Below are 20,590 nucleotides of genomic sequence, written 5' to 3'. Positions count from 1 at the left end.
AGACTTCTTTTATGTTATTTATTTATCAACATTGTGCTTAGTTAACTAACTAAAGCTTCAGAACCACCTGTTTTACAATGAGCAAAGAAAAGATAGCCACCTCACTGAGATAAGGTTACATTTTATAGATGCTGCATAACATGGCAGCAGGGCAACATAGCAACGTACCTGTCAAGATGATTTGTTGTTCAAGGTAAACACTGACAGCTGTGTTGAAAGCTGCACAATGGTTTCCCTCTTTCTTTCATTCTAAGCTGTTCAGCATGCAGTCCCCAATGTGCTAACAGCTCCCAGAACTGTAATGTATACTCTTCCAGTGTAAGATGAGAAGCTCATTGAATATCGGTACTTTTTCATCAGAGAGCAATACAGCCGTTAAATTACACATTTTGCAAGAGCAAGGTATAAAAGTACATTATCCCATTATGGCTTTTTCATGGCATGGGTTCTCTGACCCATTCATCCTAGTACATATTTCTAAAGGTGCTATGTGCATGATGGACCTTCATGAAACAAATAAAGTAGATTTTTTAAAAATTCCCTTCTGGCCTACAGTGGTCTATATTTTTTCTCAAAATGTAAAATGGTCCACAAGTGTTTTCATCTAAAATATAAATGCTATATATTCTTATTAATTTTACTTACACTGAACACCTTGCAAGACAGAAATAGTGTGTTGACATACATGAAATTCATTCCGTTCAGGCCTGAGAGGTCTGTAATAGACTGGTAAATCAGCGTGAGCGATCACTGTGACAGCTGTATATCAGTGATTGCTGGGGAAAACTACAGAAGCAGACACATTCAGCAGCCTTGCTTTATTGGAAGCATGTAATCACAGCATTCGCTGCTCTCTTAAAGGTCTCTGAATTTACAATACTACTGAACACCAACACATGCGACTGCAAACGAAAGTCACAGCCAGTTTTCACTGTGCTAAAATAAATAGTCTACAAAGGGGTTTTCTTTCAAAAAGGTTCTAAAAATGTACACATTCTGTAAAGCATAAAGACGTCAAAAGGTACTTTTACAGTTTCTATATATTTACAAACAATACAAAACTGCACAGGAAAATTAAATTGTGTCAGTTGTAAAAAGTTAAAACAATACACAATGAGCACACAAGTCAGTTTTTACTGTTTTCAAAAGGTTTGCCAAAAGAAAAACTGTTAACATAGGTTAGACTCCTTTAATTAACTGTGAACTTTGACAAAAAAAAAAAAAAAAAAAACGTTATCTTTGGTAACCAAATGTTAGCAAGTATGTCAGGGTGGTCAGTTATGTTTCATCATCCTTTATCTCAAACAGTAAGTTCTTCCAAAAATAGTAATTGTAGTGCAAAATCTACACACTAAAACATATCTACAAAGGTTTTCAAAACCTACAATGTACTTTCACTGTGGCCGTGCCATCTTGTTTTTATATAAACACCTCATGCTGTTTCGGCAAGCTGTCTTACATTTTTTTTTTTTTTTTTTTTTTTTTTTTTATTTTACAACATATGTTTTAACCCTTTCTATTTTAGATATTGCTACAAAAAGATGTGAGGCCGGCTGTGTTGATGAGCCATATTCATTGTTATCAAAAGATTTACGTACTATAAAAATACACCACATTTTCCATGGTGGAGTGAACCAATAAAAAAATTTTAAAAAACCCACTAAATAAGGCTGGAGCAGTTTTTTGCACAACATATTCAATGAAAAGAAAGAAAAAAAGTCTTGTTACCTTCACTTTGTGCATTCTCACATAAAGTAATTCAATGCTTTCCTTTTTGTCAAAATTGTAGAAGAAACTATTTGCCTTTAGTTCCAGCCCAGCTACTTTCTTTAAACTGTAGCACCACTCATGTCAGCTCAACCCAGCAGAAACTACCTGAAAACTTACACCGTTTACCACCTACTGCTAAGTTACAGCCTAGCTTTCTATCTACTTTTGTAATTTCCTGCAAAATAACTGATGAAAATAAAACAGAAACATTGCAGTCATGATTTATTTTCAATCCTTACAAAAAAAGAAATGTTCAGTTTTCACAGGCTCTGCCTTCAGTTTACAGTCCTTTTTCTCCGAGAGCCTCAACACTCCAAAGCACCCTATTTGTCATGTGAGGGAGAGTCCCGGTACGAAGTAGGGTTGCTTCTCTTCAAAGTTTTCTGCCTACCACGATTATCACAGAAATGTCAGTTCGAGGGTCCCCCAGCCCTTAACTGCTTTGTTCCTACAATAAAGTGCCATTGCAGTTCTCAGAGGGACACACTTTCTCAGATTTCTTTGTTTGGGAAGTAGGACTGGAGGTCTCTTCTTGCAATGGTAAAGTATGTACTAAGTTTTGGCTGCTTTGAAACATGCCTGTGGACATTTCGTTTGCATTCCCTGAGCTGGAAGTGGACTTAGAGTGAATTGATTCTGCCAGTTCACCCTCTCCCTCACAAATGACTGTCATCGGGCTGCTGAGGATGCGGTTACGGGCATTGAACCTGCTGCTGGCAGCTGATGGAGGCGTGCGTGAGCGACCGTACTTGGTGCCTAAGAGGGAGTCTCTCCTGGGTAGAAACCCCTCGCTCTTGGCCCATTCATCCTGTGCTGGCTTGTTCTTCCCGGGGGAGCCGCTATGGCTGTCAGGGAGATCCAGAGTGGACTCTGAGCATGTCCTCTGGAATTTGGGAGCTGTGTTTTTCAGCATCTCTGTGGCAGACATGCGGAAGCTGGTCTCAGAGCGACTGCCCTTCTTCAACAGTAGGGCCTTGAAGTTGTCACTGCTGGTGGCAGATTTGCGTATGCTGCGCTGGATGGAGCCTGTCTGACGGTGCGGCGAGGCCAGGCTGGGGACCCCTCCGGTGGGTGTGACAGGGGGAGACGGGGAGTGGTTCCATGCACGGTCTTCCTCGGAGTCCTTCCTCCCCAGAACTCTCCTTTTGGATCTGGGAATTGGAAAGAAAACAGGTTAGCCTCATTATTTTTGAGGAGTCGTTTGGTTTTCTTCAATATGAATACAAAATAAATACTCATGAAACAGCGGTTAATAATGTATTCAACATCAGGGGGTAAACTGTTATTTACAGTTTTGAATCCAAATACATCTAATGGACACCAACTGGAAGAGAATCCATTTGCCCCTTTTTTTTTCTAAAATAAATATTATTTACAAACTAATTAATTAGATTGTAATCTATTTCTTATACAGCCCGTTTTTGGCCACGCTTTCCACAAGGCACAATCTGATGCAGCACAATATTCATGTTTTAAACTTGAACCCAAACAGTGCTTTTTGTAGAAATACCAATAATTGAAAGCATGGAAAATAATCACTGGTACTGCCTGGTTAGGAGAATACAGCAATATATCAAGAGTTTCTCTTAAACGTCTATAAACTAATACTTCAAAGCTGAATTACACTATTAAGATATTAACATTGTTATTGCTATTGAAAAAAAATGCTAAGATAAATATTTCACATTATAGAATTGTGTTGCAGTCCATTAGTTTTTCCACAAGGGGGCTGCAGATACAGTAAAACAGAAAACACTTAATGTGTATTTTCTTTGTGCCAAGGTTTCAGAACTTTAGGTTACTACTGATTGAATGTGCCATTTTGACATGATTACCAGCATAATTCAGCTTGGGAGAAGTGGTGCTATAATTCACCTTTCTAGAGTGGCTATGGGCGACACAGCTCTAATCCTGCACTAGTCATACACTGGATCATATGACCAGCTGATTACAAGGTTACTTGCCAGTCTAAGCCACGCCTGCCATGAAGCATTAGCTTCCAGCCTGTGTCCCACACTGCTTCAGTTAACCCCAAAGAGGAATAAAAACAAGCAAAGAAAAATGATTTGGAACAAAGATGACACTTAAAACAGAATCATGAGGAGAAGTAGGATAAGAGAAAATACAGGGAAAAAAATGCAGTGCATACAGTACCCATTCTCCACTAAGAATTTCCACACCAGAATATCTAACACCATTGTAGTTAAGACTCAGGGACCACTTTATCCACTAAAAACTTAACCAACTATGTTCTTGTATCTTCTAATGATATTTACTGCTGTTTGTGTAATGCATCCTTTCACACAATCATTTGAATAATACCACGTAAGGATATTATAATGCAGTTTTCTTTAGTGGCTGGAAGGACCAGGGTTTTGCTGTGCAGTTGGTCTTTATACTGTTTTATAGGGTGTACTGCTGCTACAACAGATATAGTGTTGTTCAATATGTGCAGTTAGGACTGGAAAACATGATGGAACATGTAGCAAAACAAACAAGTTACCTGTGTATAGCGGCAAACAAATCATCTGTAGTTCTGGGTCTAGTTGGTGTAGCCATCTCTTCAGAACTTTCTCCACAAGTACTTGATACTGGCGATGAGCTAGCTGTGTTTGTTTCAAAAACCTCACCTGCGAAAAATAGGACTTGTGTATTGTAAATATAACTAACAAACACACTACTGATAAACTAAGGGCAAAGTCCCAAGTGTTTTACTGTCCCATATGTTTGCCCAGTTTTTTATTCCATTCCTTCCCTTCAATTCTCATAACAGCTCCACTTGGGCTGGCTGGTGCACATTTATCTCCAGTTTTCCTCCTGTACTCATGTGGAACATTTGCCCTTTCTAATTAAAGAGGAAACAGGGCTTAATTCCAGCAGCAACCAAATCACTAGTTTAAAAGTGGGCTGAGAAAGTACAATAAAAAAGTGTGATCCTGGAGGTAACTGCAGCAACAACACATGCAATCCAGGCAGGACCTTGCATCTCACACTGTAAGAGAATTGAATATTTGCATCCTTCCAAAACAGACTAAACTTGGGCACCTGAAACAATGTGCTGCAGGAAGGGGTGCATTCAGCTAGAGGCAAAATCAATTCTTAGTGAATGAATGACTTTTAGTACCAGTCATGATACAAGAAAAATAAATAGCAAAATATACAACTATAAAATTGCATTACAGAAAACTAAGTTTTTCTAGTGTACAGTGGCCTCAATGGAGTCCAGCATGCAGCAAAGGTAAGAAATGCTCAACCTCCACGTATCCCTTCAACACGGTACTGTTCAGTAATTTAATAGAAACACTTGCCCAGTTGGATTGTGGATTTCTTAGCAGCACTAATTTGTCAGTCATATCAGTCTCTTATAGAGGTATTACTTGACAAAAGGTCTCTCCTGTTCTAAGGCATTGACCAAAGTGGCCTAGAGGCTTATATCTTGATTCTGTAATAGAATAGCTGGATGTGATACAACTAACTAACTGTTCAGTAGCAAAATATTACATTGCGTGCATAATTTTATCCATCTTTTTTTTTTTGTTAACATAATACAGAAACAAAAGAAAGTGTATGACAATATTTGTAGCTTGTACCTAAACTGCTTTCATCTCTTAGACAATTTCTGTACATTAACATTAAGTATTAATCATATCAGTAACATACCATTTTCATCTTCTTTGGAACTTATGGATCCCGAAGTGCTGCTGTCTCCATCAACATCTGAAATATTTTTGTTGTCTGAAAGGGTCTGTTCCTCCTGCTGGATAAGCGAGGTCTGAACCTTCCAAAAGCCATCTGCAGTACTCTCACTGGAAAGAGAGTCAGGGGTTTTGGCTACAGAAGTCGAGTTGCCAGAATCTGTCTCCTCTCCACTCTGTAGCACCTTGAGTAGGCCATTCTCTTCCTCACTGTTTTCAGTAGCAATTGAAACCCCATTCTCAGGGCTTAGGACCTTTGTTACATGTGCCTTTGTCAAGTCTTGGTTCTCTGCTTTGATCAACAGTGTCTGCCCAGGCGGCACAGTCAGGGTGAGGTTGGGTTTCTTTGAAAAGACAAGGGGTTTCTTTTTGGGAGGGGTGGTGTTGCCTCCTTTAGATGGAGATGCTTCATTCTCCTGAGGTGAGGTTGTGTGAGAGCAAGGCTGAAGCTCACCTGTTCTCCCTGAGAAGACATCCAACTTGTTTGGCATTGTAGGGTTTTCAGACATGTCATTGCTAGTGGCTGGACCTGATATTGCCTCAGAGATCTGAGCATCCTTAGCAATAACTAACTGGAAGTTCTTAACCGGTGTTGGTGGTTTCTTCAAGCCATTTATCGTGGAACTAGTCTGCAATGAAGATGGACGTTCCAGCAATTTGGGCTTTTCCGGTGAAGAAGGATTCTGGGAATTAATAAGTTCACCTTTTACCTGAGGATTTTGGGTAGTCTTTTCAAATTCTAGTATTTCTGGCTTTCTGACAGACCTCAATTGCACCATCTGAAGGGTTTTAGGTGTGATGAGTGGCATCATTGTCTTGCTGGATTCAAGCTGATTAGAAGTAGGCCTCTTTCCCTTATCACTGGAAGCAGGATGCTGATTGTTGAAGATACTGGCAGGATTTGTAGGCTTAATGGCAACTTTTAGGGCTTTCAGGTTGAGTGGTGGAGCTGGTGGTGGAACCACAGCAGGTAAAGGAGGTGCAGGAGGGGGAGGGGGAAATGGAGTAACAGGAATATGAACATGAAAAAGAGGTGGAGAAGGCAGACTGTGGATAACATCAATTGTGAAGGAAGGATCCAACAGGACCTCTGTTGGAGGAGAAGGGAACGTAGGAGAAGTGGGGTGTGGAGGAGAGGTGGTGGGTGCAGTTGGAGAAGTCATTCCAGGAACTTGTGGGAGTAGTGGAGGAGGAGGGAAGCTAGGAGAAGTGGGATGTGGAGGAGAGGTGGTGGGTTCAGTTGGAGAGGTCATTGCAGGAACTTGTGGGAGTAGTGGAGGAGGAGGGAAGCTAGGAGAAGTGGGATGTAGAGGAGAGATGGTGGGTGCAGTTGGAGAGGTCATTCCAGGAACTTGTGGGAGTAGTGGAGGAGGAGGGAAGCTAGGAGAAGTGGGATGTGGAGGAGAGGTGGTGGGTGCAGTTGGAGAGGTCATTCCAGGAACTTGTGGGAGTAGTGGAGGAGAAGGGAAGCTAGGAGAAGTGGGATGTGGAGGAGAGGTGGTGGGTGCAGTTGGAGAGGTCATTGCAGGAACTTGTGGGAGTAGTGGAGGAGGAGGGAAGCTAGGAGAAGTGGGGTGTGGAGGAGAGGTGTTGGGTGCAGTTGGAGAGGTCATTGCAGGAACTTGTGGGAGTAGTGGAGGGAGTGGTGGTGCGGGTGGGGGAGTAAACATTTGAGTTGCTGTAAAGACAGGAGATGAAGTTACCATGGAAGAGCTTGGGGGAAGTAGTGGTGGGGGAGGTGGAGGGGCCTTTGGTGGGCCACTGGTAAAAAAGGGATCCATGAAAGAGCCAGGAGGGAGAGGAGGAGCCATAGGAATGCCAGGTTGAGGTAATGGAGGGGGTGGAGGCGGAGGATTCATGAGATTGGCATGATTCCTTGGTGTGTCAGAAGTATTTGATGACAAGGATGTAGAAGAGGAGGAGACAGACACAGATGATAACAAGGATGACTTCCTTTCAGGCACTTTTGGCTTGGACTTCCCACCTGCAGGTGACATAGACCTCAAGAAGACTGGCACTGGAGTGCCAGCAGTGGGAGTATTGGATTGGCTCGAGTACCCGCTGGATGGTGAGGTTACTCGGCGCACCTTATCTGGAGAGGTGGTCATCTTTGTCTTTACAGATGTGCCTGGTGCTTGTTGCAGGTTGAAAGCCCTTGACCCACTGGGGAGGCTGCAACCATTGCCATAATCCCCAAGAACTGCACCAACACTTGCAGACTTCAGTTGACTGTCTTGGACCCCAGGGAAGTCCACGTAATATCCCCAGGCATCAGCGTACTCTGACCTGATACTGCTGGTATCACTCTGTGAAGGGGTGACAGGGCAAATGGAGTAGATGTTTGGCCCAGAGGTGGACATGCTGCTGCTGCTGCTGGCACTGACTGTGCTCTGGCTTCGGGAGCGCAACACCCAGGGGTCATCATAGTCACTGGAGGGGCTCTGTGATGGGGTCGATCCACTCTTGCACTTCAGATTGAGCTGCAGCGATTGCTGCAAGGTGGCTATCAGTGTTTCGTTCAAGACTGGCCCATTGGAGTTAGACTTTTTACCTGGTTTACGTCTTAAGGAGTCGGTCCTAGAAGGGGGCAGAGGCGGCTTCTTTGACTTCTTCAAAGAAATGGTACGTGACAGTGACTTATCACTGTTTAGACTTAACCTGTCATCCTGGCTTTGATGGGCTCTACTTTCATACATACTGTGTCTCGAGTTCCCCATACTACTGCTTCCATACTGGCTTCTGGCTTTAAGCCCAGAGTCGAGATGCATGGAGGTGTAGTAACCGTCATTGTCCATGGAATACAAGGAGCTGGTGTCAGTTTTACTAGAACTTCTCTCTAAGCTACTGTAAATGTGATTGACTGGCGTGGAGCAACTTGATGTCAAAGACTTATGAGGCAGGACATTCTCAGGTGTGTCATATATCCACTGATCAGCAGGGATTGTGCTCCTGCTATGGAAACTGCTTTCCGAGTAACTGGAATCACTTCTTGCATCCTTCATACTGCAGCTGTTTCTTCCATCCAAAGTACTGCACTGTGATCCTGTCTCTGTGTTACTTCCTATACTCAAGGACGCAGCTGAATCACAGCAAGATGGTGTTGCAGGAGTAAAAGAAGAATTTTGTTCTTCCTTCAAGCCAATCCCATTGCTCATGGATATAGTACTGATGGGCCTGGCTGGTGCATATGTAGATGTTGAGTTTGTCTTGTTATTTGATTTCCTTGAATTTTGAGTGGTGTGAATTGTTATCACCTCTGTCGATGAGGGTAGTGTGGCATTGGGTATGACACTTGTTGAGTAAGTTGCGTGAGGGGACACCACACAGGCTGGGCTTGTCACTCTATCGCTTTGGAAGCTTCTTACTTCTTGGGACTTGGGCCTTGGTAGTGTTCCTGTCATGGGTGTATTCCTCAGATGGATCACGCTTTCATCCACTTGAAGTTTGCTGATCTGCCGTGGCAAGGTGCTGCAAGAGGTCTCTTCAGATTTATATACAGCCCTGTCAGATTTGTCCATTGACTGCAAGGACACCCTTGCTCCAGATCTTGGTAGGCTATGGAAACGGAGGTCGCCATTAATCTGGGGAAGAAATAGGACTCCCTCAGTGTCATTGGCTGTAGACCTGTTCCCAGAAGAAGAGTTGGGCAGGGACATCTGAGCAGCAATGCCTTGTCCCTTCTGTGCTCGAATTCTTCTCACTGACGGTGGCACTATTTTAATTTCTTCTGTCTGACAGCTGAAATCCCTTGTCTCTGATCTCTGCAAGGCAGAGTGCCCACTACCTATCCTACCTAGAGTGGAATATTGACCTGGGATGTACATTGAGTGACCCCGAAGTTCATTATGCCCAGCTGAAAAAAACAGAAATAAAAAAAGGGAGAAACAGAAAAGTAAATATATTTGTACAAGTATCTTCAGCTCTCTCTATTTAATCCCATCTAAATAGTCCTTTAACAATATATAAAAAAAACAGGAGTGATTTACTGACAACCTAGTTAGCATAGTTTTTGGGTCTGCTGTAAATCTGCAAAGAGATAAGCAAATGGACAAGCCCCAAATCTCCAACTTAATTCACACGGCGCCTACCATGGAAAAACATACCAAGCGCCAATAAACAACAGCTGTGGCATATGTTTCCTTCTTCTGAACTTAAGTGATTTTACAGATCATCACATTACTTGTACAAGTACATTGGATAAAATAAAAATAAAAAAGATTAACCATAAGAAATTATTGACTGAAGTGCAATTTTTTAAAGATTCATTCATTTAACTGCTGTTTGTCTTTATGTAAGTATGGAGCACGGAAACTGACATATTGATGGCACTGGACAATGTTCTTACATTTCTGAATGTTTACATCGTTTTGCAATGCTATTTTTTTGCATTACAATGACGTTCTGTAGCAGCTCTTTGTGTACATATGTGAGAACTCTTTCCTTCTCACCTGTGCTAGGGCAGTAAAACAAAGTCACACGTCAAGCAGGACAAGTCATTTTCAACTTACGGACACAGAACAGCTGACAAAAAACACCACCCACAAAGGTTCAACATGGAAAGGTTAGGCAGAAACTGTACAAACACCATCAAATTGTAATTATCACGCTATTCACTCCTGATGGAAAGTACACGTGAAGATGAAGCAGTTGTACCAGCCTGTGGGTGTGGGGCTCTCATCCAGCAGGGCTTGAGAAACAGCTGCAAGAGATTCTGTACTGGTATCTGATACCTGACTAAGAGCTTTTAAAACAACATGTACCATTTTCTAGGAATGTTGTCCCCTATGTGAAGAACCCTTCCCTCCCAACTCACACTCCTGATGCAATTCATGCAATAATATGATATGTAATAATATATGGGTATGAGTTGATCTACAAATGCAAACCAAGGCTTTACATACAACATAACACTATGGATGCATTTTTACTTATTACCAAGGATTAGAATACAAAACAAAAAACAAAGGATGCAAATGATATGATGGCCTGAAACAGTATGTTACAGACAAATGTACAATAATGACCAAATAACTTTTGAAGCTGGATTGCTATGTGGTCTAATTGTGATCATTCTGTTTATGCATGATAATGTATTGCACATTACAAGAATGACCTACTGAACCCTGTCTCTTTGCTGGGAAACAACTAGTCTGTAAAAGCTGCCTGGGGTACATAATACAAATTAAAAACACATTTACCCCCCCCCAACCTCCCCCTACCCAACAAACTTGCATTATACCATACAACAGTATTGCGTATAGCTGACAGATATCTATTCCCCACTCTTTCTCCTATGAAGATGTCTTTTTTTCATTTCTCAACATACAGGGTTGTTATAAAAAAAAAATCACTTTTGAATGAAATGTTGAATCTGACTTTTACCACCCATTAATGTCTCATCAGATATTAACTAAAATTAAACATTCCCTTGACCAATAAACTTTGAGTGGTATACATCACGAATACAGACCTTGTAAGGCCAGAAAAATGGACTCTGCTTTATTGCAACCCCCGTTAGAGGCTATCAGACTGTATTTGTATGAGGGTTGACAAATGGAATTAGTTAAGTATAGGAGGCTAATGCAGGTGGAGAGATAGAATACAGTACTGATGAGCCATACCTAGTTCCTTCTGGATGTTGTCGGGAACCCCTGTAATTGTCTTTCTCCTTTTGACTTTCTTCGGACATCTTACCACAGTGTCAGAGTTAACTAAGGACCGCCGGATGCTGGCCTGACGGTCAAAAGTCTTCCCTAATGTAAAGTAGCACAGCAAGCAAACCAGTGGTTAATGACAAGCATGCAGATTTCATGCTGTGATGACAAATACAAAATATGCCCAAACTGTATATTGACATGGTCTGTTAGTGCACAACTACAGCTGAACATTGTGAAGTGAAGAATGTGTTCAAGCTCACAGGATAAGTGGCTGAACGCATTGACAACAGGACAGAGAGCCACCATTCAAAGGTTAAGGGCAGTTGAACAAACAATAGTTATCGTGATCTTTGTAATAAAAAGCAAACGGCAGTTTATTCTCATTGGAAATTTCAATTATCTGTGTAAACATGGTGTGAGGTGGGTTAGGCCAAGTGTGTGTGTGTGTGAATATGTTTATAAAACCAAATACAAAGTTCACAATAACAACAGAACAATTAGCAACATGCTTGGTTAAATTCTCCATCAAATCATGATTTGTTCAACTTATTTTTATAAAACAAAAAGTTGTGGCACAATATCACAGCTTTAATACATTTAAATCCCTAGCATCATATCACCTGTTAAAACTTGTTGTTTGATTTCTGAAACCTTTTAGAAATCCGAGGTAATTGTACAATGTTTATATAATTATTACATTCCGAATGAGACGATTAAGAGAGAACATCAAATAAGAGCCCCTGACCTTTGAGTAGTTGCTCCTAAAGAATTGCAAAAATGGTGTGTTAACATGAGCTTCTCTTAAGCTGTAGTGAAGCAAAACCTTGTCAATATAAAATTATATAAAAACTTGAAGTATTACAAATGACAAATGCAAAAAAAATCACCATAATGAAGTGATGCTGAAGTGAGATTATACACAGTCAATGTAGGTTTCCTCAGCATCCTTAACATAATATAAAAGGTAGCAACTAAACAACAAACCCCTTTGAGGTTCAGAAAACAACTAACTGTTTGATATGCTTGAAGAGACATGCTTCATTTGTAGAGCAGTGACACAGGCCTTTATATTGCTCAACTGAATAAAGTTTGAAACACTGTACAATATATTCCCGCTACTTTAAAAGAGGTTCTTCATCTGGCCTATTGATGCCCTTATCCAGGTCCTGTTGCAGCTTGGGCTTGTCTATCATTGGCAGTTACTGTAACCATCTTTAACATAATCAAAACACAGCAACTGAGGATTGAGCCCTGGTCTTTAGGTTCAGAGACCAATGTTCTTCTAGCTATGTGGAACAAACACAGACTTATATTACTTAACTCAGTCAGCTGGCAGAGTGAATGTATTGCAATAGGTAGTGCCCAGTCTAGGTCCAGAAGCCTACCTGTTACATTGATGGGAACGACGTCAGCCTGCACAGCCTGGGCCTGTTGGCGCATCTTCTCCTCAGGGGTCGGCAGTGGGAGGGACTTGGTCCAGTTGGTCTGGATGTCAATATCAGAAACGTCACCAAGTACCAGAGTGTTGGGTCTCATGGAATACATTAGCTTCTCATCCTTGGCCGATAAAACTGTGGACTTCAGAAGCAAATGAGGGATTTTAATGTTAGGGAAGAGAAGGAAGGCTGTCAGTTTGACATTAACTGTACTGCCATTCTTTATTATGTGAACATTTTTTTAAACATTAATAGTATTAAATCTTGTACTTAAGATGTCAAATATAAATTTATTTGATGTCCCTTTACAGTTTATGTATAATAGTTTACCATTTTTAAATTAATTATGTAATGAACTTTTACCACGCCTTGCTATTTTACCTTAAGATTAAACTCAAACTTGCAATTACACTGTCCTTTCTAATCGTAATAACTCACACAAACATATCTCACCATAGGGACTATTAACATGAATCTTGTAACCATATATTACTTTCATTTTACACAATTAATTTAACCTTGAACAATTTATAGCATTTCAAATTCTATGAACTTTAAAATCAGGTTACTGCATATTAAATAAAATAATTTAAATTTAACCTTGACCATGCAATAGGTTTTTATATCTGATTACTAACTGTTATCACATTATAATGTGGACTATTATTTTTTTAATTAATGTTACATAATTAATTATACATAATCACTACTAATTTAACTTTAATAACATTGTTGGTTGTTATAAAAGGTTACTCACTCTTAAATCAAGACACGTCATGTAAACAAAACATGGGAAGCTAACCAGTTCACAGAGGAGCATGCTAGTTACCACAATATTATGTACATTCAGAATTAAAACTGAGATACTGTATTAACTGCGCCAAACAACAAAACACAAAGCTAGGAACTTGTGCTTTAATTAATTTTGAACGAGGCTACACACCATCTATACGCCCGTCAAAGTACCAAATGCATCTTGTAAAGATAAAACAGAAACACATTAATTATCCAGCTATTTATAGTATAGGTTTGGGATTTTTAATCAAAGACCTTGTAACAGTCTAGCACACAACTCATTTTACAAGAGCTGCCTAAGAAACTTCAAGGTCTCCTGTTACAGCACAGCAATGACATTGTATAAGCATCATCAACTTTGCAAAATAAGCTTATTAATACTTACACAAAGGCTAATTTAAAACAGCCACAATTACAAACTGAATCTTAAACTTCAATCTGTAAATTGAACCGCTAACGAATACAAATCATAAACCCAAGCAGTACTGCTGAATATTGCACTGGAGAAGTTTAAATAATACAAACTTACTTGTTGTTCTCAAAGAGCGCTGCCTACAGATTTGTAAGCCTATGTCTCTTGTGTTAGCAATGCTGGATTATCAAAGTGATTTTTATTGGCGATATGTGACTTTGGCTCCTTGTCATTACTTATTAGGGTATACAGACGACAACGTGAAAACAAAAGCCTGTGGTTTTGTGTTCTCAAAGCTGATGCCATTAAGGCCCACTAACCTACTTTTCTTTGAACTTGAGGATCTTGTCAGACTGCATTACTGTCAGGGCCGCAGTGCTGAAAAACTCAGCTGTTCGAGCGGACACCAGGGATCGGGTAAACGTGACCAGGCAAACAATCTGTTCTATAGCATTGCTGCTTTTCAGGAGACATTGTTCACATGCTCAGTGATCCAGGATAAGGGATACAGTCATTTCACAAATGGAGCTGTTATTACTGTACAACTGTCAAATAATCTCTTACTGTATCTCAGTGATAGCAGAAAAATGTACAGTTTGCCTCGTCTAAAATACGTCCATGCTCATTAAACTAAAAACTGCATAATCACATGCATGTGATACACAGGGTTCTGTGGGGGGTTATTTATTATTTTAGGTCTATCAAGATGTGGAAATCTGCATTTAGTATATATTTTGACAAAATGTATATCACCATAAATCACCAATAAAATTTATACCAACTATGATTATGCCATTCTGTAAACTGCATGCTCTTAAACAGCAACATACAGCTGCATATATACAGCTTGAGTGTTATACAGATCAAGGATCTGTCATTACTACTTCAATGTAGGCATTATAAACAAACATACAGCATGCTGATGACGCTTATAGTGCTGACAGAAGAGTAATTAAATAGAAAACAATTGAATAAACCAAAAATAAACCAAGAATAGTTTCTTTAATTAAGTACTCACAATAGCATTACATGAATTACAATTATTCAGTAGCTGGTAAATGGACACTTATGTCCCTCTGTTTAAGTCTGTTCACAAGTGTGATTATGTTTGTCTACAGGCACAGAGCTCCACTGTCTGGTAAAGCTGTAGTGTTGTGTTGAGTGTCAGAAGCCATTTATCTCTTGTAATTTTAGCTAGTTCCCACAGGGTTTTCATGGCTAAAACAAAAACTGATAACCCTCAGAAGAAAACCTAGCAATATAGAACACTATAAACTGTACAATGCATAGATAATTTGTGTTAAATAAACATATATTTCCAATGTATACACTGGTAAGGGATATAAACAGATAGATGTATTCAATAACCAGACAGACAGACATAAAGCCCCAAAAGCAAAAAACAATATGTCTTGTGTATGAACAATTGCCAAGCTGCAGTGACAAAGCAAATAGCATGCTCTTGCTGTACTTAAAAAGGCCAGTGTTCTTTTTTTAGGTAGTGTTGTTGTAATGCTAAACAATAGCCTCACTGTGCCAGAGTTACAAAGCCTCTTGTTTTATGTAGAAGTACTTAAGTCTTTAGTTAAGGATTAGGAAAGGATTTACTCCATTCTAGATGTTTCCTAAAATAATTTGGGTACTACCACATAAAACACAGCAAAGCACTTCCACACACAGGTACACAGCACCTAGTAAAGCCTAACTGGGTGTAATAGAGGTATTCAAGCACAGAAATGAAGGAAGCACTGGGGTACAGAACCACGAAGATTCTCAAGGCACGGCTGCATCAAGCTGCAATCAGGCACAAAATGGGGGGACGAGGAGCAGCCATAGTCAGGCTAGGTACCTTGTGTTTCCTGGGAGTCAAATGACAGCAGACATTAAGGCAAGACTGACTGAGGCAGTCTAATAGATTAGACTGCTAAATAAGAGAGAAAAAAGAACAAACACAAAAACAGGACAGTGAAACAAAACAACAACATGTAGTTCATAACACCACACTGTGGTTAGCTTCTGGAAGCAGAAACCCACACTGTCACATGCAAACAGGCACAGCTAGTATCGGCATTGTTTGCTTTGTATTTATTTATTTATTTATTTATTATCTTGGAATGCTTGAACTGTCAAAACCAGTTACACGAGGGCAAAATTAAAGTTAAAAAAAAGAGAGAGAGAGAGAGAGAGAGAGAGAGAGAGAGAGAGAGAGAGAGAGAGAGAGAGAGAGAGAGAGAGAGAGAGAGAGACTACATCAGAGAAGCTGTGCAGGTGAAATGCTGCACTACTAAATTTGTCGTCTTCTTGTTTTGTTATTATTGTAAATCTTTAAACATAACACACTATGTAGAAACATCTTCACTCTTAGTTCATAAGATTGCTAACAATGTTTTACAATATAGAACATATCCCACTGATGCCCATCAAGCGATGCAATTCAAATGGTTAACTCCAGAGGACAGTAAAGCACATAAGTCTTTAACTAGGACTACATAATATTATGAGTAAAGCTATTTCAATACAGGTTTTTTGATAACCCACAATAAAAACTAATACTATAAGCTGTGTTAAATAAAATGTTTTGGTTGCTTACTGAATTGGTGGTGGTTATTTAGCAACTGTACCACATACATTATTACATATAACCAGAGACTGCAACTAAATTAATATATTTGACTTTTGTGAAAGTGGTTACAGCTCTGTCAAATGACACCGAATTTTCCTAGGGGGCGGCGCACAATTGGCTGAGCACCGCCCAGGTAGGGAGGGCTTAGGTCGGCAGGGGAATCAGTGAATGCAGATTATATTTGGGATTAAGGACAAGTGTAAAAGTAATCAATCCTGTACAGAAGTGGTTTTAAAGCTCAGGTTAGTGCAATGTGTTACCTTTCTATCAGGGTTGTCATGCTCAGGAAGGCTGCCATCACACAGGTTGGATGAGAAGGTGGGGCCCTGAGAGTAGTACTGTGAACTGCGGAATCCATCGTTCCTCAGCTTGTCACATTCTGGCAGGCAGGAGACACACAAAACAAAAGGCATCAGCGATGGGTTTGTTCTCATTAAGGAAATGTAACTCCTTTTACCGTTTGACTGTCAATGTCAACAGAAATCCTCATACAGTTCACCTAACAGTCTCCTACTTCATTTTTATTTATTCCACACCAGAAAAAACAATCTGGAAGTTACAGTACATAATTGCATTCCCTGCAATGCTGAAGCTTCCTAATTCTTTTGATGTTACTACAATGATAGATTTCTGCTGCAGGACAGAAGTGAGTGACCACTGCTAAAAAAAACTACCTACATTTAAATAAAACTGCATGCTATGCTGTTCATATATCTTTTTTTTTTTTTAAATTGCTATTATTATTATCAACACTCAGGGAGCAGCCACAATGTTTTATTAATTTTTCATAATGTAATGTATTACTAAAGGAAATGTACTGTCTATTAATTCTGTACTATCCAGTAACTGTTTTAACAGTTATGTGTCTTATTTAAAACCAGACCAGAATTAGAATGTGGTGAACAATCAACAAAGGGGTGGGGTTTATCCTACCGAGTTTTACCCTGGATTAAAATATGCAAATATATTGCTAAAATAGCATCAAAGTAATGTCAAAATACTCATAGATGTTTTGTACATAACCATTCCATTGCTATTCCCTTTGAACAATCATAAGAATGAGATGATTAATCTAATTGGTTATTATATTGCAAAACAAACATGAAATAGATTGGATTGGGGACTACAAATAAACACAATAAACCCATGGCCTGTTTTGCACCGCTGAGCTTGTTGATAAAGCTCTCAAAACAAAACAAACGTCTTGTGTCAAGGCTGAGCGACGGCTAATTCTTGGACAGAAAAGCAGCTTTTAGCCAACTGGCTACTATTGGCTGTCAGCACTCACAAACAGAGCAGCTGTCACAACCCAAAGCTACATTACATCAGACTTCAGTATTACAGCTGGGCATATGGCAAAGTAAAGAAGGGAGCTGAGATCGGGCAGAGGAGCCACACAGATGAAAAGCCTTCCTTTGTAGAGCGACGGTGCTCCTTCTCTTTAAACGAAAGGGACAAAACTGAACTTTTGACAGGCCGACAGCTGGAATTGTCTGCCTGAAAAATTGGCTTAGGAGACTTCTTGTTGGGAGGGGGACAGTGCAGGCACTCAAAGCTGGCCTAGTCTTCCAAAAAGTAGGGTGTAAATTGTGCCTCTGTTCTTGTGAAGGCTGTACTGCTTGACCTATGGAGTGGGGTTACAACTAACAATACAGGGTTGATATGTGCAGATTTCTACAATGTTGGGCCTGTAATTAAAAGACAAGAATGCCTTCTACTGATCAAATTAGTGTGCATTATAATATATATATATATATATATATATATATATATATATATATATATATATATATATATATATATATATATATATATATATATACTTTATTTTTTTAAATAAATAAAATGATGCTACTCCTTTAAAATCTGCAATAACGTGCACAGTTCTAAACATGAAGCCTCTAAAGACCTTACTTAGAATTTTATACCTCAATGTATCTTCAGTTCACACTGTACACAGTGCCAATTCGTTTCTTTGATTATGAACTAAAGCATGCAGTCCCCAAGGTTACTCTAAAATGAATTTCAAAACCGGATTACAAACTGCAAAAAAACATAATGCAATATAAGTATTCATCATCTCACCAAAGATTGGCTTCTTCATGTCTTTTGATGCCTTGTGTTCAAGCTCCTGTGATATTAGTATACTGTTAAATCTGTAATCCCTTCTAGTAATGGCTGATAGGATGATTTCCTAAATGAGATGTGAACTACAATGACAAAGGGAGGACTGGGAACACATCATGACTTTCACACCATTTCCTCTTCCCACCTTCCAGACAGTTAATGGTGTGTGAACATCCTGCTGCAGTAACACCACCTTGAAGTGGACCAGCAATTCCACACTAAAGCAACGCTGACCAACTGGTGTGAACAAATTCATAATCCATTCCATGCCGGGATATCACAAGAAAAGAGGATTTCCCCCTGGTTCTCCATTTACACTGGGCAAACAAGCTATCGTCATTCCATTTTGAAGTTTGCACTGACAGGAACTTCAATCAATGTGCATGCATTGTATGAACGTGCGAAGCAGTAAAGAGTTTGTAGAGGGCAGTATCAATCTCTGCTGTCAAGATGCCCTAGAAAGTGTTTTATTGTCCTTCTTTATGCAGTGATCAAGGTCAGGGTTGAAAGCATAATATTGCAAGTCAAATATGAAATGTGTTTGTCCATTATACCTTAACTATAAAAAATAACTCAATTATGTTTAAATTAAATATCCAGTAAAGGACAACAGACACTAAAATAGGAGTATAATTATAAAATCATCACACAAGTATTCTAGTAAAGGGATGCTTTTCACTTTTTTTTCTAAAACAAAACCTGGAAAAGCACTACCATTGTATGTTTTAGAAACATATGTTAGCAATCATGAATTACACAGACTGATTTTTATGTTAGACCTCTTTTTGAGAAATTAATCCGTGCAGCATAACTCATGAAAGGCAAGTCACTTAATTAGGTGAAAATAAAGTGGATATTATTCACTTTGTCTGTCAAAAGCTCTTTAGAATTTGTTTAGCGCAGAGGCACAGTTGCTTGCTTGTAAAGAAGCCTAATAAAATATCTCTTTATAAGGACAACACAGCATTAAAATATACATTATGTCTGGGAATAATGACTAAGATAGATGTCTAGATAGAGAAGAACTTTAAAATTAAAACACTCTGGAAGAGACCGGCTCCCTCTGGGGGGGAGTTTGTATAAAACTCATTATAAAAAAACTACCCTGATACAGTCTAGTGATTGCACTTGGTCCAGGAGATGTATGGTACAGTAGATGGGGCAGTCACCAGCAAGCCATTAGTACGATTTTAAAAATTTTAAAACTTTTTAAAATTTGCCGTTGTAGAGGAACTGAACAGACAAATTAAAATTAGAGATTAATTCTTCACACAGGAGATATTTTGTGGATGACACATTTTAAAGAACATCTTCTTATATTCCACTTGATTTTAGATTTCAAGGGAAATGTGACGATTGATTATAGTCAATGACAAAGACACATCTATCTGTGTGTGAGCCTGTGTGCACGTATACGTGGTCTGTATTTTTAATAAGTGCAGTTGAGACAGACACAAAGGAAATCTCATTGGCAATTTGTTAGCCAAATTCCAGGCATAGCGCGTCAATTTTTTGTGATCATTCAATTCATTTAAATAGATGAGCGGAACAGCAACATTTGCTAATTAGATTCTAACTCAAACACCCGATTTGTCTTTTTGTCATAAAGTGCAGTCATGAAGGTAATTTGCCTCATCAGTTCTAAAAGATATCTTAACGATAATATGTTAACCTCAAAAATAAAACCCTGCCAAAAGAAATCATACCAGATATTAAACATATAGAGATTTAATTAAGAATATATATAATGAAATGATTGTATTTGTTTTTTCAAAATATTTCAAAATAGGTTATACTTGAGGGGCCTCATTCAAAAGGGTTGTCCAAAAGGTCACAATACACAAAATAAAACAAGAAGTGAGGATCATACCCTCACTGTGTCGGTGTATTTCATACATTTTATGTGCAGAATTTTAAAAACAATGGGAATTCTTTATTTTCCTGAGGAAAACTAAAATGCTTGTACAGCATGGCTAGGTTATTTGTTGGGGGCTGGGGTGTCTGTGTATATTGTTTAATAGATTGGATAAGAAATATAAGTCTTCCAGGATAGTAATGAAGACAGGAAAAAAAAA

General features: G+C 39.2%; 1 protein-coding gene across 5 annotated transcripts in view; it reads right to left on the bottom strand.

The window, feature by feature from the left end:
* Positions 1–227: 227 nt before the first annotated feature.
* LOC121317023 (NHS-like protein 1) overlaps positions 228–20,590 on the bottom strand; it is a 132,059-nt gene continuing 111,696 nt past the window's right edge. For 2 of the 5 annotated variants that reach the window (XM_041252547.1, XM_041252549.1), the window contains exons 3-8: positions 16,649–16,767; positions 12,508–12,700; positions 11,087–11,218; positions 5,431–9,318; positions 4,274–4,400; positions 228–2,921 (exon numbers count right to left, since the gene is read on the bottom strand). In XM_041252547.1, coding sequence (XP_041108481.1) covers positions 2,219–2,921; positions 4,274–4,400; positions 5,431–9,318; positions 11,087–11,218; positions 12,508–12,700; positions 16,649–16,767 — 5,162 coding nt within the window. In that variant the 3' untranslated portion in view covers positions 228–2,218. The remainder of the gene's footprint in view (positions 2,922–4,273; positions 4,401–5,430; positions 9,319–11,086; positions 11,219–12,507; positions 12,701–16,648; positions 16,768–20,590) is intronic. The other 3 variants (XM_041252551.1, XM_041252550.1, XM_041252548.1) reach the window with 2 other exon arrangements.

This window comes from Polyodon spathula, chromosome 6, assembly GCF_017654505.1.
Source record: "Polyodon spathula isolate WHYD16114869_AA chromosome 6, ASM1765450v1, whole genome shotgun sequence".
NCBI lineage: Eukaryota > Metazoa > Chordata > Actinopteri > Acipenseriformes > Polyodontidae > Polyodon > Polyodon spathula.
This window is presented reverse-complemented; position numbering and strand designations above follow the sequence as displayed.